The 25185-nt window shown below is 43.5% G+C and overlaps 1 protein-coding gene and 1 pseudogene across 2 annotated transcripts in view; one reads left to right on the plus strand and one right to left on the minus strand.

Annotated features, from left to right (window-relative positions):
• Window positions 1–23923, minus strand: part of LOC309327050 (uncharacterized protein) — a 43559-nt gene extending 19636 nt beyond the window's left edge. Inside the window, exons 1-7 of the mRNA XM_081836086.1 lie at window positions 23323–23923; window positions 21906–21988; window positions 21177–21333; window positions 20872–21028; window positions 19777–19946; window positions 18820–19046; window positions 17050–17174 (exon numbers count right to left, since the gene is read on the minus strand). Of these exons, the coding sequence (XP_081692212.1) occupies window positions 17050–17174; window positions 18820–19046; window positions 19777–19946; window positions 20872–21028; window positions 21177–21333; window positions 21906–21988; window positions 23323–23814 (1411 nt within the window). The 5' untranslated portion in view covers window positions 23815–23923. The remainder of the gene's footprint in view (window positions 1–17049; window positions 17175–18819; window positions 19047–19776; window positions 19947–20871; window positions 21029–21176; window positions 21334–21905; window positions 21989–23322) is intronic.
• Window positions 1247–9667, plus strand: LOC309328272 (interleukin-13 receptor subunit alpha-1-like; annotated as a pseudogene). The gene is made up of 2 exons (XR_014161589.1): window positions 1247–1532; window positions 7176–9667. The product of XR_014161589.1 is annotated as an interleukin-13 receptor subunit alpha-1-like (transcript).
• Window positions 23924–25185: the final 1262 nt, after the last annotated feature.

Genomic DNA, 25185 nt, shown 5'->3' on the forward strand with positions numbered 1-25185 from the left:
GACTGGAGAGAGAGAGAGAGAGAGAGAGAGAGAGAGAGAGAGAGAGAGAGAGGTGGAATAATAGAATCCTTGAACTGGAAGGAACCCTGAGGATCATTTAGTCCAGTGTTTCCCAAACTTGGGTCTCCAGCTGCTTTTGGACTACAATTCCCATCCCAATGACTTTAAAAAGGATTGGAAACCTTTTAAGATATATATACAGCAGCAATACATTGAAATGAACTCACTTGCAGGATTTGAGTAATACACTTACAATGAACAAATACAAACAGTAAATACAAATAGGGACTAAGAGGTTAAGAACTGATTAGGAAAGGAATTTATTTTAGAATAGAAGGTACGCAAAATTATATGCAGAACGGAAATAATATACTCTAAACCAGAAAGGGAAGTTGGGGGGAGTCATGGGGGGGTTAAATTGAAAATGTAAAATGTAATCTATTTTTTCTGAATATGTTAAAATTTGGCGAAAAACCTCAATAAAAAATATTTACACACAAAAAAACCTCACAATTCCCACCATCCCTGACTGCTGGTCTTGTCAGCTAGAGATGGTGGGAGTTGTAGCCCAAAACCAGCAGGCGACCCGAGTTTGGGAAACACTGATCTACTTGATTTCCTTCTGTTTGTAAAAACAAATGTTCTGTATCTGAGGGGTTGTGTAGGGCTGCTTCTGCCTGTTGTTCCAGGCCATATGGCGTGATTGGCTTTATATGTTTTGGGTATTACCTTCCATTCTTCTTCTTGCTGTTGTTTTCTTTTCCTAGCGCCGCTTTCCTAGCGCTTACTGGTTTTAATTTTCGCAAAAAGTCAAAATTAAGTATTACTGCGATTCACAGCGACATGTCAGTGAGTCCTCACTTGCTCTCAGAATGTGTGCTATAATGATAGGCAGCGATCGGAGCCCTTGTATTGCTTCATAGCTGACTTTACCATTTGATTCTGAGGAGATTTAAAGCTTCCATAAACTTTACTCAACAGTAAGCTAGCACTTGTGTGACTGTTACACAGTCATAGACACATGCACCACATTACTGCGCAACTGGGTTCTGACAGAAAACTCTGCCTGTTTTCTTAAGAAAAGAAAATGGCAAGAAGCCAAGCCCCCCTCCCAACACATACCTCATTTATGCTCAGCCCATATGTAAATCTGCTCATATGCCTGCTCAGCCCATATGTAAATCTGCTGCTGCTGCTGCCAGCCTTAGTATAACTGGGTCTTAAAAGCAGAACCAGCCCCCCACCCAGGAAGTAAGATGAAATGATTGCCGCCTCCATGCCCCCACAGCTGCTGTGGCCTGAGCCCCTGAAGCTTCTCCTCCAGCTGTGTTTCCCCTTCCTGGCGTGGAGAGAGATGAGCAAGCAAAGTCTTGCATGCACTTCCCTTTTACTAAGAATTCCAGCAAAAGGCAGGCCTTCCTCTCCAGCGTTGCTTCCTGGTTTCCCCTCCCTGACTCCACTCCTTACGGCAAGGCGAAACCAGCAAGCAAACTCTTCCATTCCCGCGTGTGTTTAAACAGTGGGGCTGACAAGTAAGTCTTCTGCTTCCCTCTACTCTCCTGCTCTTGATTCCTTCCCCCCCTTCATAAATAAACCTCCTGTGTTTCAGTTGATCTGCTTTTAAGTGCAACGTGTGCTTCTCTCCCAGATGTTGAGCGTTCACAGCTCCCTGGGTCTGCTGCTGATGCTGGCTGCTTTCCCTCCCCTGCAAAAACAAAAAACAAAAACCCTTAGTTTTCTGGGTTTGGTTTGGTTTTGTTTTTGCTGCCACTGCTGTGCAAAATACAGAAAACTAAGTTGGAGGGCAGCCAACACTCCCTCCTTTCCCCTTCCTGAACTGTATTTTGTTTTAAACTGTATATTGAGTGAGAGAAGTCCCATATGCGACAGCAATGCAGTTTATGCAAGTCCGCTCACCCCTCTTGGTGTGGCAGCATTGCGGGATGGCAGAGGCTTCCCTGGGGCTCCAGTGTTAGATCTGGAACTGCCATGCCCTTCCTGATAGGCAGGGGGCAGCAGAAGCCCCCGCCGCCTATCAGGAATCAGATCCTAGCCTGCACCCTGCTTTGGCCAATGGAGGTGCAGGCTGGGACTTGGGCTGTGACAGGGCGAAGCCGACATAGCCAATGTTGGGCTTCCCTCAGATCCGCCCCTTGCCCATTTAAGCAGCCCACACTACCTGCTCCTTCCCTTGCCAGTTTTCCCCACCCACCTACCCTTGGTTTAAGCTAATAGTCAGTGATGTTGTTGTGGCTATGGTGGTCGCCATCCTTTAAGGGGCCTGGTAGGAATTTGCCCACCTGGCTAATTGGCACTGACGCGGTGGTTTTGCCTATCTCATAGCAATCATCACAACTGGTTGGGCACTGGGCACTTTGTTTTGGATAGAGGGGAGGTTGTATGCTGGGGTATCCCATTAAAGAGATCTGGGGGGAGTGGCCATGTCCGCATGCCCAGGTGGAGCCAGGGCTGAAAGCACTCCAGCAGATGGTGGCCCCTGCAGGGGTCACCCTATTGGATGGTCACCTTAGGAACCCCCGCCTGGCTTGACCACACGTCACTTCCAGCAGGTGGGCCAGAAGTATTTACCATATTTTCCCATGTATAAGATGATTTTTAAATAATAATAATAATAATAATAATAATAATAATAATAATAATAATAATTTAAAATTATGGGTCGTCTAATACACAGATAGTGCAGAGGAGGGATGGGTGATTGGTGGCAGCCGCAAGCAGGAGATTGTCAGTGGTGATTGGGCAGTTGATTGGTGGCTGAGTCAAGGCCTGCTGATGATTAGCTGCTGCTGCAGCAATTGGGCGGGCGATTGACGGCTTTGGCGAAGCATGCAATTGGCAGTGGCAATCAAGTGGGTGAGCGATTGGTGGCAATCCCCCCCCCCAAAAAAAGCTTAACAACTCTGAGCAATCACTGCCCATTTCCTTAATTTGGGCCCTTATACACAGGGGTGGTGTTATACATGGAAAAATACGGTAGATTGCTCCATGCCCAAGCCAAACCTCTTTCATCTGTATTCGATAAAGTTGTGGCTTGTTTTGACCCCAAACCAGGCTTATTGGTCTCTTATTTATATGGGTTGGGATATGGGGAGCCTGTTGCCTGGTCCCACAGTAGTAGGCACTGTAACTCTTTGATGCTAACCGCCAAAGATGCACTCCTTCACTGTCTCCCAAGACAGGCAGATGCCAACAGTTGTTTGCTATAAGAAATAAGCTTGACTCTTCCGTCTGTGTGTAGGACCCTTAACAAACTACAATCCTTGGAGCGCAATTTTCAAATTCACTTCAGGTGCCACAATGACCTAAACACAACCACACACCCTTGCTTACAAGGACTGACTAGCTCAGCTTTCAGTTTGAATCAGGAAGAGTTGTATTCAAATCCTCTGTGGGTCATGAAGTTCACTGTGCTTTGAATTCACAGGACAGAGGTGAGGATGAAGTGGTTGAAAACTACCCAGTTTGGCATGGGAAGCTTAGAGGACCCACCAGTCAGGAAGTGAGACAATAATTTTTATCTTGAGAACAGAATAACCACAGGAAACCCCCGACTCCAGCCAGATGAAACCAAGCCTAGTGATTAAACGTCATAATGAAACAATCTACACAGAATTTACGTTGCCCTGAGCTCTTCATGGAGAATCCTGGGAACTGTAGCTCAGTGAGGTGAGCACCTCTGACAAACTACAGTTCTCAGTATGACTGTTAAAATGGTGTAAGAGTGATTTAAAAATATGGTGTGAATGTAAACAGACTGGAAATTCCTGCAATGTGTTTTTGATGCATTAGGTTAGAGCTCACTCTGTCCTGGTGAAGCGAGGTCAAACCACATGTGGTGGTGGAGATTAGTGATCTGATCCGCATCTCCTTTTAATGTTAAGCAGATGAAAGGAACACCAAACGTGATCTGGAGAGAGGGGTGTTTCGCTTTTCACCATGCTGTTTTCCTGATTTATTTATTTATTTTTAAACCATGCAGCTAATCAAGATGACAGTGATAGGATGAGGGAATTGCACAAGCCTACATTTCCCTGCCATGGGGCAACCAGGAGGCAGGCTATTTTCAAATCAGGGAAATGGCAAGGGGGGGGGGAGAGTTAAAGCACATATTCTCCCAGGGCTGCAGCTGTGCATACGCGCAGAGCTGTTTTAAAGTAAAAAGTAAACAAATGGGGAGATCTTATCACTGTTCTCCAGCAACATGTGCAGCTTGCCTCATAAGATATGTAAAAATGTGTTGCTGAGGGTGGTATGCAAAAACACAGCGTCAATCAGCTGCTGTCTGTCACCCAATACCTGCTCAAACAGAAAGGTTTCTTGACGCTTTGTACCTCCGTCAGAGGAGAACTGTGGACCTGTTATAGGTAATACAGTGGTACCTTGGGTTACAGATGCTTCAGGTTACAGACGCTTCAGGTTACAGACTCTGCTAACCCAGAAATAGTACCTCGGGTTAAAAACTTTCCTTCAGGATGAGAACAGAAATCGTGCGGTGACAGCGAGAGGCCCCATTAGCTAAAGTGGTACCTCAAGTTAAGAACAGTTTCAGGTTAAGAATGGACCTCCAGAACGAATTAAGTTCTTCACCCGAGGTACCACTGTATTCCTTGATATTTGAGCTTAGTGTCCTTTCTCCTTTTGATATTCTGCCATTATTAAAAAGATGCTCTTCAATAGTCTTAAGAATTTCAATGTGCATACAGAGATAGAATCTTTCTCTAGAGCAGAGGTGGGCAAATCAGGATCTACTCTTTGTACACACATTTTATTTTTATTTTTATTCTAGAACCAATGGAGACTGAGCACTTGTCTCCCCACACACAGAGACATAGTCCACACGCTGTCTAGATCTATTGCATATATATTTTTGCCCCTGGAAAGTGTGTCTTCAGAAGCTGATTGCATTCTGGAAATAAAAGTTGGTTGCAGATTGATTCTGTATTGCCCCACAGCCTGTCCATTTAAAAACAGGTGAATGTATCCACAACTGCTCAATGATGTGGGCATATATCAATATCACAACCTCCACATCCTTCTTCTGGGGCATTTGCAGGGAGGAAAAGGTTTTTTTCAAAAGCACACACACACCCCTGTGGGCAGCAGGATCTAGTATCACTCTTGACTGAAAGCAGCATACTGGATGGAGAAAAACTACATTTTTTGTGCTACATACAAGTTGGTGTGTATCAATCAAAGAGATACTGGAAGATGCCTTATTGGTATTGCAGAAAACCAGTAAGGTTTCTGTCTATCAATTGCTGAACCACTGCAATGACAAAATGACTTGTTCTTAGGCTGCCAAAATGGGGGGCTTGTAACCAGGAGTGGACTTCTGTGTCGGAAAGGACTGTGAACTTAGTTCAATTCTGGAAGTGAAAGCAAATTCCTAGACTCGGGATATGATCAAAGGCATCCTGTTCTATAATTCCAGCTGCCTGTATTTTGCATTTGGTTGGTTGGTATAGCTGGCATTTTAGCAAAAGATGGAGTAGATCTGGCAAGCCTGAAATTTGTGCATCCATGTTACATTTTATAATGTGTGTGTGTTTAACATTTGCATCTGCTATATAACATGTACGAGAATCCTTGGGCTCCTCCAGACATCCTTTTTATTGCACATTCATGCTGATTTGTGTTCATGACGCTATTGGAGCTGTCATATGCGATCCCACTTTTAATACTGTTTGCACCTGTAAAAGTGTTGTGGGTGGTCACACAGCTTCATTTCTAGTAGTACATAGCATGTAGTTTCCTGCTAACACCCCGTAACCCTTTAAACCACAAATATTCTGGTTTATTTTTGTCCTGCTCTTGTTGCGCTACAGCTCCACCAGACCCTAATAATGTGTTAGCATTGGAGACACATTGCAGAATGAATCCCCCACTAATGGGCTATTATTGTGTCAATAACATCTTACAGAATACACTCACAATAAAACACCACTCTGGAGGGCCGCCTTATGTGGCGGTATCAGCAGACAGGCCCAGCTATTGGACAGAAGGGATATTTGTCCAAATTGTTGAGTTTGCAAGACGCACACCTGATATCTCAAATGTATTCGTTTATCCCAGCCTAGAATATCTTGAGTTTTGCCTGCTGATTCTCTATTGGACTACACCATATCAACAGCTCCTCATGTCTGTCAATAAACCCAGCAGCACCCATTGGCCTCGTTTGTTGTGGCATGTTGAATATCTCTCATGCACTACCTTCCCAATATGCCTCCCTTCGTGATTTTGACTGATGCTCATTTAGATGGCTGCGTTATTGCAGCAAGATTTAGCAACTTTCACAGAGGTTTTGTCCCCTTCCGCCTCATTGCTCAACACAAACCATGACATTAGTCTCTCACCCACACAGCCAGCCAACACCCAAAGTGCCATCTCCCATCACTGCAGTTGAAAGCTGGGATAAGTGAAGCCAAGTACGTATAATGTATGGTTTGATTCAGCTGAAGTCACTTCCAAGGAAATGGCTTTGAAAGTAATGGCTTCCATCAAACTGTTATATATGATTTCATATATATATATATATATATATATATATATATATATATATATATATAATTTTTATTAGTTTTTTTAACATATCATTTTCAACAGTAATTAAACATACTTTTACATCTTATTCAAATGTTTGACTTCCATCAATCCTGTATGAAAATTTTCCAATCTAATCTCTCCGTCTGCATTTCTTATCTTCCCTATTACATTTCAAACTCATAACCAATATCTCTATCTTTTTCTACTTTGTAACACTTCATATATTTCTCCTTACAAAACTTCTTGTATTCCTACTAGCATAATTTGTTGATTACAGTTGCTCTTCAAATAATTCATATACTTCTTCCAATCTTCCGTAAATCTCTGGTCCCGCAGGTTTCGAATCCTTCCTGTCATTTTGTCCAATTCTGCATAGTCCATTAATTTCATCTGCCATTCTTCTTTCGTTGGAATTTCTTATTGTTTCCATTTCTGGGCTAACAATTGCCGCAGTTGTTGCATATAAAAACAATTTAACATCTTGCCTATTAATGTCTGGACCTATAATACCAAGTAAAAATGCTTCTGGTTTTTTAAAAAATGTATATTTCAACGAATATACATTGTTATATATGATTTCCTGTCTTCCCTGTCTGTGTCTCTCAGGGGAGCAAACCGCAGCTGATGTGTCAATGAATGGAAGCCCTGCCAGCAGTCCTTCCTATGAAAATCAGCCCTCGGTCGATATCAGGAGATGAGATGGGGCAGGGAAACTTCAGGGGGACACTGGTGCTGTTGCTTGTCACCCTCATTGGGGCTGTCAAAGGAGCCACGCTGACTCTTCCTCGCCCATCAAACGTGAGTTATACCCTCAATGAAACACGCTGCCAGTTGGATGTGGTGTGGACTCCTGTAAGAATGGAAGGGGCCTGCGATGTAAAGTATCGGAGTGCTATAAGGACCGGTGGAGTTTGGGTCGTGGAGCGTATTCATAGAAACCACTCCCGGACAGTGCAGGTACCTCTGGGTAAAGAAGTTGTTTTCCGAGTCAGAACGGAATGTCAGCAAGAACAGAGGCAGAAAGGAGAGTGGCTTAATATCTCTCTTCCACAAAACGGTGTTCCAGGTACAGGAGCGGTTAATGTCAGCTGTGTTTGGCATATGGAGAGATCCCTGGAGTGCTCATGGCTTCGTGGAGAGAATGCAAGTCGTGACGCAAACTATAGCTTGACTTTGTGGATCCCAGAACTCAGAAGAGAACAGCCATGCACAAATTACACAAAGCAAGGTGGTGCCTTTCGATGTGCATTTGACTTGAAATATGAATGGATAGAACTTAGCATTTCATTACAAGGCAATTCCAAGGACATTCAACCTGTGTGTATCCTTAGCAAAATGGCGGGAGAAGTCGGATTTCCAGTCAGACTGAAGACTCCATCGATTGTAAACATCACAAAGAACAATGAAGATGTTTTTTTGAACTGGACTAAACCATCCCTATGGAGCGGCATGAACTATGAAGTAGAAATTAATAACTCTGGATCAGAGATACAGCAAACTCACAATACTAATATATCAATCAGTCTCAAGCCTAAGGCACGGCACACTTTTCGAGTGAGAGCAAAGTTCTACAATAGTGGGGAAATCTGGACCAGTGATTGGAGCGAGGAGGTGGGCTGGGATGAGAGAGACCACACATTATATATCGCATACATTCTCGCTCCATTATGTGTGGCCGTCCTGACTGTCGTTTTTCTCATTTACCGGAAACGGATTAAAGAGATGATTCTTCCTACAATTCCCGAGCCTAGAAACTTTCTGGAGCAAATATTTGACGGGGAAAGCGAAGACTATTCAAAAGTAAAATCTGTCCCAGAAGACCCCAAATTAAGCTGAGCAAATCCATTTGATGGTATTCATGCAGCCTTCTTAGGGGAGCCCACTTGAATAAAATATTGTGGGGGCTCAGGTAAGCCCCACCCTGCATAATCGATCACATGACATGGCGAATACACACCATTTGAATGGCAATGCCCATCAACTTTGGGGGGGGAGCCCCCTCAAATATTTTATTGGGGGCACTGAAGTGACCTTGGCCTCTTAAGAGTTGGCTCCTATGCTTCACATTATGGGATCTGAGGAGAGCAGATGGTTCTCCTTGCCTGAAATGTTTTCTGATCTTTAGGGACAGTGACTGATGCTCCTAGCTGATGAACCATCTCAATCAGCTGGTGGACAATTTTGCTGCCCTGGGTTCCTTCAGGAGAAAAGGTGGGATATAAGTTCAATGAACCAAATAGTCTCCTAAATCGTTAGCCTGAGGGCGAGGGCATGTCCTCTGGTAATGGAATGGAACGACTTGAAAGAAGGAGAGAAAGAATAGAGAGGAGAGCACTCCACCAGCCATCCCTATCCTGATGCCCTTCTGATCTTGCTGGACTACAATTCCCATTATCCCCGCCCAACAGCCACACACTAGTTGGGGCTGATGGGGGTTGTAGTCCGAAATACCTGGATGGCACCAGGTTGGGGAAAGATGCACCATAGTTATGTACATCTTGTTGTGTGCATTGAAAGAAATTGAGGAGTGCTCCTTGATGGCTAGTCAGGGTGTTCATGGGATGTCTCCAGCCCTCCAGGTGTCAGGAGAACACAGCGCACCTGTCTTGTTGTGTGGGTGGCAAGCAAGTGTTGCAGGTCAGCGTGGGTGATGTGATTCATGTCCACAAATGTGTCAATTAGCAAACTTGGGCAACTAACCTTTGCCTCCTCCAAGTGGTTGGAGTGGGTAGCTGCAGTTCTTCATCTTGTTTCTACCAGTCTCATCTTGAGGTTGTTAGAATGGGTTGGTCTTTTAAATGAAAGGACTGGTGTTCTGCTGTCCCTCAAGGCAGATGGTTTAAATATGCCTTCACCCTGGTATGACTCTCCTTCATCACATACACAGCTCAACAAGTCAATGACAATAATCCACCAACAGCATACAAATCAATATGGCTAACCTGACTCAAAACACCCACCCACCACACTCACACATGAAAACAAAGATCACCACAGCCAATCACAAATGAACAACCACACCCTAGGCCAACCCCAACCTCTCTCAACACCAAAGGAACACAAGTGAATAGCAAAGAACCGGCAAGAGTAACGCTGACACAAAACCCCACATATATTAAGTAAAATAGAAACATCGCCACCCAACCCCACCCCCACCCATCTTTCCCCCCTCCCCCCTTCCCCCTCTTCTTCCTAATGTCTCAACAAACAAAACTGACCTGTAAAAAAATGTTACTTGAAAGAGAGAGAGAGAGAGAGAGAGAGAGACAGACAGACAGAGACATTGCACATACTTTTGTAAACCAAGAAAATCTTTAATAAAAATACATTTTTTTTAAAAAATGAACTCTATATGCAATAGGTTTATGTGGACACCACCTAGTGGGCAAATGGGAAAAGTGATTCTTTAGAAAAGTTGGAAATGAGCATGCTCTATGCCTGTGATTACGGGAATAAAATCAAAATGGAAACCAGACTAAGAACTCTGTCAAAACAAACCAAGAAATAAAACCAGCTATTTTTCCATCTTCCTGGTGTGGTCTATGTACATTACACTCTCAGCTATGCTCTGTAGATCAGGGCCTAGTTTATAAACTAGGATGAGACTGTCTATCAAAAAAAATCCCCGAACACATAAGAGTTTAAAAGAAAATGCCTGGGATGAAATTTGTACAGTATTTGCTACAATTAGTATTTATGCATATGTGGAAGGTGGGTGAGATTCTCAGGCCAGTTCTCATTTAAAATTCCATGCTGAGTTGGACACTCATGAGGCTGTTACCTTCAGGTATTTTTCAATCAGTTGTTTGGCGTAGTTCGCTCGGTTTTATTGTACAGAACTTCTTTACAAATTTTCAAAGTAGAATTTCTAATTCTGTTTCACCTCTAATCACAGCCTCTATATTCAGCTGATAGCACCTTCTGCAGATCATAATCTGTATGACAAAGCCCTGATACCAAAGGCATGTTCTAGACAGGGCCGTAGCTAGGCGGTGGCAAGGTGGGCCCCCGCCATGAGCACAGGCGGGGGGTGCAAAATGGGCTAAAAAATAGGTCCTTAAATATGTTTATAAATAAAAATATTGATTATTGCTTCATAAGAAAGGGTTTTTAATAGAGAGCGAATTGAATGGGGGGAGGGTTGGAAGAGAGGCGGAAAGAAGAGCTAATTTGTCATTGGTTAGGGGGCGCAAAATGGACAGTTCTGTCAGGGGTGCAAGATCACCTAGCTATGGCTCTGGTTCTAGGGTATTTTTTACAGCAGGAAACTGGCTGGAACTAGACACTAAGGGAAGTTTGCAAGATAGCACTGCGGCGATCCTTCTGTCAGCACAATAATTTCAGCTTGCCCGTTGGAACAATCCTGCCTCTCCATCCTCGCATGCTGTTCCAGGGTTCTCGTGAACCCCAGCACAAGCCAATTTTGGGGGCACGGGGGTTCACGGGGGGGAGGAGATGGGGTGAAAAACACCATTGCATTAGTGGAACTCCTTGCACTAGCTTCCACTAGCAGAACTCATTAGCTGAATTCAGCCCTATGAATCTTACCACTAACTGCTTCTTCTCTTTTATGTGGCTCATGAAGAAGAAGAAGAAGAAGAAGAAGAAGAAGAAGAAGAAGAAGAAGGGGAGAAGGAGTTTGGATTTGATATCCCGCCTTTCACTCCCTTTACTGGCCTAATATATTGTATGTACTCAAGTCAAATGCACCATGGAATCTAATGCACACCCCAATTTTCCCTTTAAGGAGTCTCAAAGCGGCTAACATTCTCCTTTCCCTTCCTCCCCCACAACAAACACTCTGTGAGGTGAGTGGGGCTGAGAGACTTCAGAGAAGTGTGACTGACCCAAGGTCACCCAGCAGCTGCATGTGGAGGAGCGGAGACGCGAACCCGGTCCCCCAGATTACGAAACTACCGCTCTTAACCACTACACCACACTGGTTAAGGAACAAAAATGTTCTCAGGATCTTGATCTGGCAATCTTGGGTGGATATTAACCAAAAGCCTAAATCAGGGACGTCTCACTCCCAATCTGAGGGCCTGATCTTTACCCCCGAAGTAATTTTTTGTGGACCCCCAAGACCTTGGAGGAGGCAGCACAGAGGCAGGGAGAAATAAAGTGCACATGGTGCTGTGGTTGTTGGAGGCACTTAAATACCTTGTCCCAGAACAGTGCCCTGACGGGGATGTGAATTCTGCACTTCCTGCTCATCAGATCTGCACAGATCAGCTGTGGGGGGGCTCTGTCTGTGCAAGTGGGTGCACATGGGAGAGTGTTGGGTGATCAATAGCGTTGAGGGAGAAGTTCAGATTAGTTCACACTTAAAGCTGAACCTGCTTCATTTGCACTTTCTGAAACAATACATGATCCAAAACACAGCCACCTTTCAAAACTCCATCTTCCCTGAATTTTGCAATGCAGTTGTCTGAGCTAAAAAAAATTGCTTTAAATAAGTCAGAAATTAAATCATTTTAACAAATGGGGAAAACCACCATTGAAAATCACAAATAACTTTTTTTTTTGCTCTCCAGCATCATCTGGTGTTACATGTTTAAAAAGCATTCAAAATGATGTTTTTTTGACTAATGTAGCTGAGTCCCAAATAATGTTTACAAAATTTCAAGTGCCATGCTGAACTTGCATATAAAGTAAATATGAGTGAAAATAGCAAACTAAAATGCATTATATCAGAGGAAGATGCTTTGCAAAAAAAATAAAAAATACTGTACTTATTCAGATCTAATGTGCACCTTTTTTCGGCCAAATCACGTTGTGAAAATCAAGGTGCTATTAAGATCTGATGGCGCATTTACATTCACCAGCAAATCCTCTTTTTTTGTTTCAAGGTTCTGAAAATTGGGGTGTGCATTAGATTCCATGGTGCATTTGACTTGAGTACATACAATATATTAGGCCAGATTGCATGTCTAAATGTGAAAACTGGGAGAAATTCACACTAAAATGTGTTTATATATTGTGGTTTTATGTTGTAACCTCCCTGAGGCCTGTGGGTATAGGGCTATATACTGAATGAGTGAGTGAATGAGTGAATGCTCATGGGATTTTTCTTCTTCTTAATTGCAAACTGATTTGGAAATGTGGAGAATGGAACTGGAAAAATGAGAAAGTGATAGAAAATGTATTTGACGGGTTCACTCATCCCTGGTGGCCACACCCACTTTTGGCCACACCCACCACTGGCATCCCAGAGGACTGGGCAAGGGCAAACCAGGTGAAAGAAAGCTTAGCCACTTCTCTTCTATATAAATAACAACAACAACACAAGCAGCAGCAGCAATGGAAAGGGTTGCGCATGTCTTTACAACAACCTACGACCAAGGTTAGGGACATGGGTGGTGCTGTGGGTTAAACCACAGAGCCTAGGACTTGCTGATCAGAAGGTCGGCAGTTCGAATCCCTGCAATGGGGTGAGCTCCCGTTGCTCAGTCCCTGCTCCTGCCCACCTAGCAGTTTGAAAGCACGTCAAAATGCAAGTAGATAAATAGGTACCGCTCCGGCGGGAAGGTAAACGGCGTTTCCGTGCACTGCTCTGGTTTGCCAGAAACGGCTTAGTCCTGCTTTCCCCATGACCCGGAAGCTGTATGCCGGCTCCCTCAGCCAATAAAGCAAGATGAGCGCCGCAACCCCAGAGTCGGTCACGACTAGACCTAATGGTCAGGGGTCCCTTTACCTTTACCTTTACCTTATGACCAAGGTTACAACCACCTGTTTATAGAAATAACCCTTTAAGTGGAAAGGTTACAAGGGATGCCCTCCTGCACTGCTATAATACTAAACTGGATTCCCTCCCCACAAACACGAAAAGAAAAGAAAAATAAAGAATGCAAATAATATGCTAAACCCACATTCAGGCATGTTTATAATTGAGCACATTTTTGCCAGGCAGCCAAAGATTACTTAATCCCCTAATTAGCAAAGCAAAACACACTAAAAAGCAAGCACATGTTTTGGAACACAGCTTGAAACCACTAGAAAAATGAAATAAGAGACGCCCTTGTTGAGGCTGGCAGCAGAGCGCCCTCTAAAGGGGAAACGGAGAATGGCCAGTCAGTGCCAGCGTGTGAATCTTGTGTCATTAAAATAACTTCCTGGAAGATTACATCTTCCACCCTTGTTGCGCATGAAGCCTTCGAGTATAAATGAAGGTGGAAGAAACATCACAAAAGTCAGAGACAGGGAAGAAATGGATCCACTTCTGTGAGGTCTGGCATATCTGTAAAATGGGGAAACCGTACCCTGCATACTTTGAATTATAATTGCAAAGATTGCTGAGATAATACACGTGTGGTACCTTAAATGGTTTAGAGAGAAAAAAAAACATAATTAGGAAACCTTATTAAAAACTAGGAATTTGGCCTGGGGTGGAAATAGAAACTATATTTTGCAGGGACCCATGAGAAAAGAGCTACACAGTATAATATTCAGGGAGAGGCACAATAAATATATGAGAATTCCATGTCTCACAATTTATCATTAATATTTTTGTGACATTAAAAAAAAAAAGATCAAGCAAATGGCTCGGACATGTGGGTAAAATACTTTTTTATGCTTCTATTAACGTTTTAAAATTATTTTCTTCCTTCAGCTCCTTTGCAACACCAAGTTCATCGCCTCTCCATCTTTCTTTGTTTTCGTTCATAAAGGCCGCCACAAGAAAGAAGGGGATTGGCTAGTAATGATGTTGTGTGGTCCTTCAAAGGGTTTCAATGTTTTTGGAGTCAGAGAGGATTGGACTTACTTTTTTTCTGCTTCCACCCTGCCTTTGTTCCTCAAACTTGCTCCTCCTTTTCTCTTGCCTTTGCCTTATTTCGAGTGGTCTCTCTGACCAAGGATAGAACCTGTCAGTCCGTATCAAATGCTGCATTGTGAAGTTCGAGATCAAAAGCCAGCCAATTCTGGCTGATATTTCTCAACTTTGGAAACCTGTCCTCTGAAACCAGCATTATGTTAAGCGTGCTGCTTTGGCAAGCCTTATCAACATTCGCCAGCATTTCTTGCTAAGCCAGTTTGCATGTCATTCTTTTAACCACAAAAATCCTAATGATTTAATTCTGTGTTTGCAGTTCTGCTTTCTCTAAATAATCTGCTAAAAGTGGGGTTTGTGTGTGTGCATTGCACCTTCTAAACTAGGGGTCAGCAAACTTTTTCAGCAGGGGGCCAGTCCAATGTCCCTCAGACCTTGTGGGCAGCTGGACTATGTTTTGAAGGGGGGGAAACGAACAAATTCCTATGCCCCACAAATAACCCAGAGATGCATTTTAAATAAAAGCACACATTCTACTCATGTAAAAACACGCTGATTCCCTGACTGTCTGCGGGCCGGATTTAGAAGGCAATTGGGCTGGATCCGGCCCCCGGGCCTTAGTTTTCCTACCCATGTTGTAAACCATATCATATAATAGATTTTTTAAAAAAGAAATTGATACCATTTAAGTGGCTTATGGGTGTTGTCTGATATCAGAGGTTTATGCTTCCAAACAGATTTGGCTCCAGGGTTGAGCGGCTCCTTGTCAAATTGTCCTCTGGTGAATTTGTTCCTTGGTCAGTAGACCACCTTACCTGGCAGCAGAAGTGGGTGACGGTGGGTCGCCATTTTAAACGCCCCCAATGTAGCATCACTCTGGAGCATTGTGGGAAATTTTAAAATAGTGGCTTATAAGCCCAACCATCCAGTACAGGCAAAGTGTCAGTGCCACCACAGACAGTAGATCCTGGCACCTGCTCAAAGTTCCTGGGTGCTACTGGGCCAGTAACTATTTGGGATGCATGAATCTGTCAAATCCAGGTTCTGTATGCTTCTTGTTTTCTTAATCTTAAATTCAGTTCACCACATTGCCATAGCAATTTGCAAAAATAGCAATTATAATAAAGAAATTCAAGAAAACTCCTCATTGTTTCAGAGTTAATTACCCCTAATAAACAGGTTTTTGTATGCAGATTTGACTAACATGCACATTTTTGAGAAGCAATTGCCCATGGTCTGCCATTTTCATCAACATATGCATTTATATGCATGCTTTACACTAGTTAATGCATTCTGGAATCGAATGTTGAACCAAATTTGACCAGCCCTGCCACCTCTGCTGTCCTTTCAGCAGCAATAAAACAGATAACTAGTGGCAGTTCTTCCAATGTCTAAGGAGCTCAGGTAATATTTACCCATTTCAGCGGGTTTTTTGGTTGCCTGTAATTACGGGGTCTGCATCTAAAGGAACAACAGAGATAACTCCAAATGATCAGCCATATGTTAATGATGACACAGAGACACAGAGTTTTTGTTTGCATCAGGCAGAAGCATAGCTTTATTGAAGTCCCACAATGCCCAAGACCAACCCCACAATGCTGGTTAACATTTAGCCATGGTTAATAATACCCTGGAGCTTATAGAAGTGAGTAATATAATGAGCTTGGAGGTCAGCCCACTGGTGGGTGGTTGGTATTTATAGTGTTCAGTAGCTGGGGGGGGGGGGAGAGATTCCTCTTGCTTGTCAATATGAGCTTAGAAAGTTTACAGGATAGAATTGCAATAGCTGCATCTACAGAAGATGCTCTTCTCCTTCCAGTTCTTATCTGCTGTACCCTGGAGAGTGGGGGGGAAAGAGAAAAACTTCAGCTATGACCAAAGAAAGAATATTTCAAGCTAATGCATGCAGCCTCACTAAAGATGGTGATGATAGCTTGGCAGAAAGGAAGGAGTCTTCCCAATGCTCCAGAGGACATTTGCTAGGGGATCCATATGGTTTTCATATGGTTTTTAAATTAGACTAGAAGTTACAGATTAATACCTGTAAAGTTTATATATATAATTTTGATTAAATTTTCTGTTTTACAATTTAGAATACTTATTTCAACAACCTTAAAATATCAGTGGCTTCCCTTCTTCTCTTTCCATGGTTCGTTTTGCATAGCATAAATCCCTGCATATTTTATATAAACTAAACCATTCAGTATTCCATTATTACTTCCAATTTATTTGCACTGTTGAATTTGTCTTAATGCTTCCAACGTTTTCAGGTGTACACAATCCCCACCCCCATATACTGAATAAACAATTTCCAATCTTCTCTAAACCTATGTTCTTCTTGTTCTCTTATTCTTGTTCTCTAAGTCTGCAAGCTGAGCATATTCCGTCAACTTAAGTTGCCATTCTTCTTTAGTTGGGACCTCACTCATTTTCCACTTTGGGGCTAACAAAACACAGGCCTCAGTAGCGGCATACATAAATAACCTTTTTTTCACACCTGGGAATTTCCATCTGAATTATCCCCAACAAAAGGACTCTGGGTTTTTTTTCTCCAAAAGTGCTTTTAAACATTTTTTCGATTCATTATAAATTATTTCCCAATACTCCTTTACCCTTTTACAGGACCACCACATGTGAAAGAAAGTTTGTTCCTTCTTGAATACCTGTAAAGTTTCAATACTTGGCGAATGTAGGAGACCCCATGGTTCCCCACTTACCTTTGACATCAGGCTGGCAAGGCTGGCACTGGGAAGAGGAGGCCGTGTACGTGTGGGAGGTTCTAGTCACACCTCCTCCTGACTGCCTGCAGGCTCCGCCTCCTGAACCGCCACTGCTCGAGCCCCTGGGGCAGAGAGAGGAAGAGGGTTGTTGGATGAGATCAAAAGTAGGTGAACAGCATTGGAAGCTAACGATACTTGCGCTTTTATGTCATGCACCCAGGGCTGGAGTGAGGGGATGAGGAGATGTTTTGAGGAGACAACTACAGTGGTGCCTTGGAAGTCGAACAGAACCCAAAACTTCCAAAATGTTCAAAAACCAAAGTGTGGTTTACGATTGGCTGCAGGAAGCTCCTGCAGCCAATCAGAAGCCGCAGAAGCCCCATCAGACGTTCGTCTTCCAAAAAAAGTGTTGGAAAACCAGAACAGTCACTTTCGGTTTTCGATCGTTCAGGAGCCAGAGCGTTCGACTCCCAAGGCGTTTGGGAACTGAGGTATGACTGTATATCAAATCCATGCATGCTTCACCTCCACTATAAAATCATCTAAAGTGTTATTTGAACAGATTTTGATGCTTTCCAAGTCAGGATGGAAAGATCTGTCCATTTCAATTCTCACAGTTTTCACATTTTTCCAATTTCACATCCTGTTCTCTGCATTTTTTTTTAACCGTCATGAAAGTTCTTCAGCTGTTTGGTGTATATTTCTCCCAATAAACTCATTTTTGTCTGCAGTTTTAACTGTTGTACACTTTTTTATCAGCAGTTTCTTCTAATATAATGCCTCTTGTGTGTGTTTTTCAGGAATATATTCATTCTTACCTAATCTATGCATTTTTGTAAACATTGGTTGGTCGGAGAAGTACGTCATAAGATTTAGAGAAGTGTGAATTTTGAGGGGTGGCTGCGTTTCGGTTCTTGTATCGCTTCGGAAAGTACAGATTTGATAGTTTTGCCTTTAAATGTGAACTGAATCATATTGGTATGGTATGTTTTGTGCTTCCCTAAGCCAAAATGGTTTTTATGTAAGTAATGGCTTATAGGAGATAGCCATCCGAGGCTGGACTACTTCTAAGCAGACTCTTTTTTTCTGTCGTCTATGCCAATATAAACAACATATTTGGCAGTGGGGAAGGAGGGAAGCAGCAATCGAGGACAGGACTGGCAGGATACGGGTGCTGGACCCTGATTTGGATTGGATGCACACTCCAGATCAGGACTTGGGAGACCTGAGTTCAAATCCCCGCTGAGGTACGCTAGATGACCTTGGGCCAGTACCTTCTCTTAGCCTAACCTACCTCTCAGGGTTGTTGTGAGGATAGAATGGGAAAGGGGAGAACTATGGACACCAGCTTGTGCTTGCTGTGGGAAGGCAGGATATAAATATAATAAATATATATATATATATGAAGACTGGGGATCAAGAGGCCTCTCATGCAAAGTAGGGTCATCAGTACATCAGCCCCACTGCAGGTGGTTAAGCCACACACCGCTCTGGCCACAATTTCTGGAAATCAGTAGTGAGGAGTGTGCTTTTGCACTCAGGTCCTGCTTGTGAGCTTTCCAGTAAACATCTGGTTGGCCACTGTGAGAACAGGATGCTGGTCTGAAGAGGCTTTGGTTTCATTCAGCAGGGCTTTTCTTAAGAATTAAAAATTTGCCAGTATTCATTTCAGTTCTAAGCAAATCTGTTCCATGGGGTTTCTCCCTAGTCACTCATGAATGATAGGGGAAGCACAGGGGAAACCCGAGAACGTGGCAGTCTACCTACACAATGTCATTCTGGCCTCCCTCTAGCAGGCAGCGGTAGGTCTGGATCTCCTGTTCCAGGCGGCATTTGACATCCAGGAGGTCCCTGTATTCTCGGTTCTGGCATTCCATCTCTGTCCTCAACTCTGCCAGCTGCTGCTCCACGCAAGAGATCTGGTTCTGTATTTCGCACAAGTGGCTGTTATATCGACACTCGGTCTCGGCCAAGGATCCTTGCAGCGTGTCTCTCTGAAGAATTAAAAAACGCAAAGGCAAAACCTTTAGCACAAATAAGTTTGGGGGAGACGAGAGAGAGAGAGAGAGAGAGAGAGAGAGAGAGAGAGAGAGAGAGAGAGAGCCCAAAATATCCTACGAGCTATTGTGGAAAGAAGAGAATTTGGTGAGTGTATGGAGAATATCATTTACCCGGGATTAAACTTTGCCAGTTGCTCATAATGCATGCAAATTTTGGTGTGTGAGGAAGCTCTCTCTAAAATAGTTTGTGGTACTTTAGCAATAATTACAGGCAATTCCACAGAATATGTCTCCTTTTCCTTTTCCTTCCTGCTTTCGCCACAACTCCTGCCTCACTGTGGATTCTTTTTGGCTCAGCCTCTTTTCTTCCTACAGGTCCCCACTTTCTCTTTTAATGCTGTCAGCAGTCGCCTGCTGGTTACAGTTGTCCCATGCAAGAGGGACCTGAATGTGGAATTGTCCAGACAGCTGAAAGTATATGGAACCCCCTGTGCTCACTAAGCTGGTGTATGTGAGTGCATGCTCACATCTGCCTCAAAGCTACAAACCTTCCAGATTCCCATAGCTGTTGAGCAGCTACTGATACTATTACTTTAGGACAGTAATATATACCTATTGCACAGGCAGTATTGTTAGTGGGACTAATTCAGACAGTTTTGGGAAGCAGATACAAAGGTAAGGTTTATTGGGTCCAAGGTAGAAGACTGCCCGCATAAACACTTACCAGGCTAAGCTGAGCCTGCAGATCAATTTCCAAGGTCTGCAGCTGGCGCTTCAGGTCAACAACTTGGTTGTTGCAGTCTTCAACCTCTTTGCTGCTGTTACAGACTTCCTGATTCACTTCCTCCATCTGAAAAGGCAGCAAACACAAAATTGGGGTGGTGGGGTTTAGGGCTTATTGGAGGAATTGTTGAGTTGTTTTCATGATGAGCTTCAGCCAAGCAAAAGGATATAATAATGACAACCGCAAACGATGAAGGTAAGGATGGTGGGGGTGTCAAAAGATCCACTAAAAAGATTAATCAAAGACCAATTAGTTGGATGTAGAAAATTTGGGTATAGGTTAAAGATATGCCATGAAGATAAAAAAAAACTCATGAGGATGATTCCAAAGTTTGTCTGCAAATCATTATTATTATTATTATTATTATTATTATTATTATTATTATTTGTACCCCACCCATCTGACTGGGTTGTCCCCACCACTCTGGGAGGCTTAACTCTAAGGGTTAACTGTCTTCTTTAGCTTTTCAATCACACTTCCTTAAAGGATCACTTGTGGCCATTGATTCATGATATTCACTAAACCAAATACTTCTCTTTAAACTGAGATACCTCTATTTGTACAGCCCTTTCTCAGCATTCTTCTTTCCTAACCTGGTGAAGCCATATCTTTTAATTTTGCCCAAAAGGCAAGATCGCTATATTTGTTCTTCAGTTCACCACTTCCACCTTGAATTCATCCTTCCTAAACACGATAGATATTGTGTTGTAGATGGGCCTTCACTAGTGCTTCCTACTTGGGTACCAAAACCCAGTGTGGGACCAGATGAGGGTGTTGGGACAAACCAGTGGCTGAGGAGAATCTCAGGAGAAGAGAAGGTGTGTCTTTCCTTGCTTATTCTCCTACCACCAGCCCCTTAGCTTCTGAGTAACTTCGCATAACATAGAAGGGAGAGAGGTTCGAAACCAGCTCCCCCTAAAGGGTGAGATCTGGCTCAGAGCTGCCTGCTACTACCCCCTACCAAATATGCATGGATGATTTCAAGCTTCTTTTCTTTCAATACCTGGCTGCATACAGTATATTAACCTACCTTACATTCATACCACTGTTCAACTTCTCTGCGGTTGTTCTCAATCATAGTTTCATACTGGCATCTCATTTCTTCCAAGACCTTCTTCAGGTCTGGGCCTGGGCAGGAGTTGACTTCCACACTCACGTCCCCAGTTGCTTGGTTCCTCAGACCCTTGATTTCCTGAAAAGGAAATTCTAGTTAATTGGAATGTGGTTTTTGTTGTTGTTGTGTGTTGTTAAATGTGCTTCCCAGTGCCAGGAGCTGACTGTGAGAGGGGATACCCTTCCTTTGTAGGCCCTCCATCTCTTTGTAAGGGGCCAGGGTTTACCTCTTCATGGTTTTTCTTGAGGCAACACAGCTCTTCTCGGAGGGCTTCCAGCTGAGCCTCCAAGTCAGACCTGCAAAGGGTCAGTTGATCCAGGACTTGGCGTAAGCCATTGATGTCAGCTTCCACATTTTGGCAGAGGGCCAGCTCAGTCTCATACCTACAGAACCAAAAAAGAGGGGAAAGGATGAATTGTTGGTCCCTACAGGGGCCAATAAAAGGGACGCGGGTGGCGCTGTGGGTTAAACCACAGAGCCTAGGACTTGCTGATCAAAAGGTCGGCGGTTCGAATCCCCACGACCGGGTGAGCTCCCGTTGCTTGGTCCCTGCTCCTGCCAACCTAGCAGTTCGAAATCACATCAAAGTGCAAGTAGATAAATAGGTACCGCTCCGGCAGGAAGATAAACGGCGTTTCTGTGCAATGCTCTGGTTCACCAGAAGCAGCTTAGTCATGCTGGCCACATGACCCGGAAGCTGTACGCCGGCTCCCTCGGCCAATAAAGCAAGTTGAGCACTGCAACCCCAGAGTCGGTCACGACTGGACCTAATGGTCAGGGGTCCCTTTACCCTTTACGTTTTACAGGGGCCAATAGAGAGAGAAAGTGTGTGTGGACTTGAGTGCTAACTCATTATGGGCACTTTGGGAACTACATATTTAGGTTTTAAGGGAAACAAAATAAAGGATTTGCCCCACCCACCCAGAGCCCCTCGTACAACTCAAGAGGGACTCACTTCAGTCTGAAGTCATCTGCAGTCATCCGGTTATTATCAATATCCAGAACAAGCTTGCTGTTGTCCACAGTGGCGCAGATAATCTGTGGGTTGGGGAATAAAACAGTTTGCGCTTGTCCATCTGTTTCTTCTTGATGCCCACAGCATCATGCATCAAACTGCAGTTTTTGGTTTTTCATTCTACTGTCTCGCCTATGATTCATTTACAGGGTCATCCCGAAACCAGAAGGATTGTATTGGACCAACTGACCTTTGGGCTTCTTCCATCCTGTAACTCTCTGCATCCATGAACAGCCCCATCTGCACTATTACATTTAAAGTGTTATCACAGTTCCCCCAAACAATCTTGGGAAATGTAGCTTGTTAAGGGTGCAGAGATTTGTAAGGAGACCTTTATTTCCCTCACACAGCTACAATTCCCTGAGTTCTCTGGGAAGGAGCATTGACTTTTAAACCACTCTGAAAACTATAACTCTCTGAGTAGAATAGAGGTCTCCTAAGAGCTCTGAGCTCCCTTAACAAACTACAGTTTCCAGGATTCTTTGGGGGGAGCCATGGCTGTGTGAAGTGCTATGATGATGCTTTGAATGTATCACACAGATGGGGTCAACATTTGGCTAAATCTGGACAACCTATTAGCCCACAGCTCTGTGCCAGGACATCCCTAAGTCTCATTCCATCCTCACATCCTTTTTTTCTATCAGTTTTACCACTACAGCAGCAGATGCACCACTGAGGGCCACAATACCACTTTTGATTTGTTTTATTGATGTGTTTGTGATCTATACCTTTGTAGATATAGCCATTCTTACAGCAAATAAGTTGCTGCCATTTCTTTTCTTCTCCTTTCATTTACAGTGGTACCTTGGGTTACAGACGCTTCAGGTTACAGACTCCACTAACCCAGAAGTAGTACCTCAGGTTAAGAACTTTGCTTCAGGATGAGAACAGAAATGGTGCTCTGGCGGCACGGCAGCAGGAGGAGGCCGCATTAGCTAAAGTGGTACCTCAGGTCAAGAACAGTTTCAGGTTAAGAACAGACCTCCAGAACGAGTTAAGTTCTTAACCAGAGGTACCACTGTAATTGTTTTAGACAATAGAGTTTTCAAAAAAAATACATTAATCTAATGATACAGCCTCTAATCATTCTGGGTTCTATCTAAATCATGGTTTTTAAAGCCCAACCAGAAACACCATCATTCATTCAACAATATGAAGTTCTGAACATAAAGGGATTTGACAAGAGTCCTTGGAGAATGATATTTTTGGACGTTCTTCGTAAGCCAGATTGGAAAGATCTGCTGCCGTAAATAATAATGAATGAGTGCTCTGCTGTCAGAGCAAGGAGCCCTGCTCTCTATCTCCCTTAGCTTGATGCTACATCTGGTTCTAAGCTGCAGAGGAAACATAGTCCTACCTGGTTTTTAAGGTCTTCAATTTGTTGGTAGTAACAGCTGTAGTCCTTGGGGTCACAGAGGGCACCTTGGCGGTCATACCACTCCCTGATTTTGCAGTCGAGCTGAGCATTCTCCTCCTCCAGGCACCGTACTTTGTCCAAGTAAGAGGCCAAGCGGTCGTTGAGGTTCTGCATGGTCATCTTCTCATCGCAGGAGATCAAGGGCGCATCATTGCAAATGCCAAAGCCACCAAAGCGGGCGACGCCGCCACCAGGAGCACACATGTACCCGCCACCAAAGCCACCATCGATGCAGCTGCCTCCACTCAGGCCCCCTCCAAAACTCACTCCGCTGCAGTAGCTCCTCCCAGACATATCACACCTAACGCTACCTACGGCAGGGGCAGCACACATCCCGGAGACTCCCGAAGAAACCCGGATTCCACCGCAGCTCCCACTGCTGCTTCTGCCTCTCGTGTACATGGTGGATGCCTGTTTGGTGCTGCAGCTCATTGCGAAAGACCTTCAGAAAGAAGCCCAAAGACTAAGCAGAAGCCCCAAAGACACAAAAGCTCGATACGGAAGACAAGACTGCAGATTCTGGCATCCACACAGGTCTCTATTTATACCTTCCACGGCGTGGGTGTAGCTGTGAGGGTGTTGCTTTGTCTTCCTGCTCTTCTTCTTCCACGGGGCTGGCTCACCTGGCTGCCTCTGCCAAGAAAAAATTGTCCCTGGGGCAAACTTGCTTGTGGAAATCTGAGTTGCATGAGGGAGGCATTTCATGGCGTCAGCACCTTGCTTCCAAAAATATCATCCGCAGCATTGTCCTGTGAATCATCAGGCTTTGCCCCATACTGAACACTTTACCGGAGAGCATCATCAAATAAAACAGCCCTAAAATATGAGTGGAGAACAAATAATTACAGCCCATTGCAACAAAGCAACCTTCTGCTGTCATTAGAGATATTTTATTTTCATTTCATTTTAATTTTATTTTTACTTAATGAGCATTGGGGTTTTCTTTAACTAGCAGCAAAGACACAAAGCTGAATGTGGAGGCTTCCCTCATCATAGAACCATAAAACTGTAGAGTTGGAAAGGACTCTTAAGGGTTATCTAGTCTGACCCCCTGCAATGCACAAATCAAAGCTAAAGAATCCCTCACAGATTCTTTTAAACCTCTGTTTAATAACCTCCAAAGAAGGAGAGTCCACCACCTTCTGTTCCACTGTCAAACAGCTCTTACTGCCAAGAAGTTCTTCCTCATGTTTAGTTGGAATCGCCTTCCTTGTATAGTCATACCTTGGGTGTCTAACGGAATCTGTTCCAGAAGTCCATTCAACTTCCGAAAACAATCGAAAACCAAGGAGCTCCCTGCAGCCAATCAGAAGCCGTATATATTTTTTATATATATAAATATTTATTAAAGTTTTTGAATATGAATGCACAAATAATAAACAATCTTACTTCTATCACAATCGTAGTTTCATCACTTCTTTGGACTCCCTCGCATCTCCCGCTCCCATTTACATCGTTAAAAGATTTTTCCAAACAAATTATCAACTTATTTACAATCTCGTGTCCACTCCTTCAAATATAATCTAGCAATTCTTCCAAAAAAATTTATATTTTCTTTAGTCTCACTTATCATCAAATTTAAATCTAATTTAGTGGTGGCCAATTTTTTATAATCTAGCATCCTTCTTAACATTCAACCAAATTACAATGTTTTTGTAGATACATCTTAAATTTCTTCCAGTCTTCCTCAATCTTCTCTTCTCCCAGGTCTCGGATTCTGCCAGTCATCTCGGCCAGTTGCATATAGTCCATCAGCTGCATCTGCCACTCTTCCAGTGTGGGTAGATCTTGAGTTTTCCAGCT

This window comes from Podarcis erhardii, assembly GCF_964252035.2.
Source record: "Podarcis erhardii genome assembly, chromosome: 13".
NCBI lineage: Eukaryota > Metazoa > Chordata > Lepidosauria > Squamata > Lacertidae > Podarcis > Podarcis erhardii.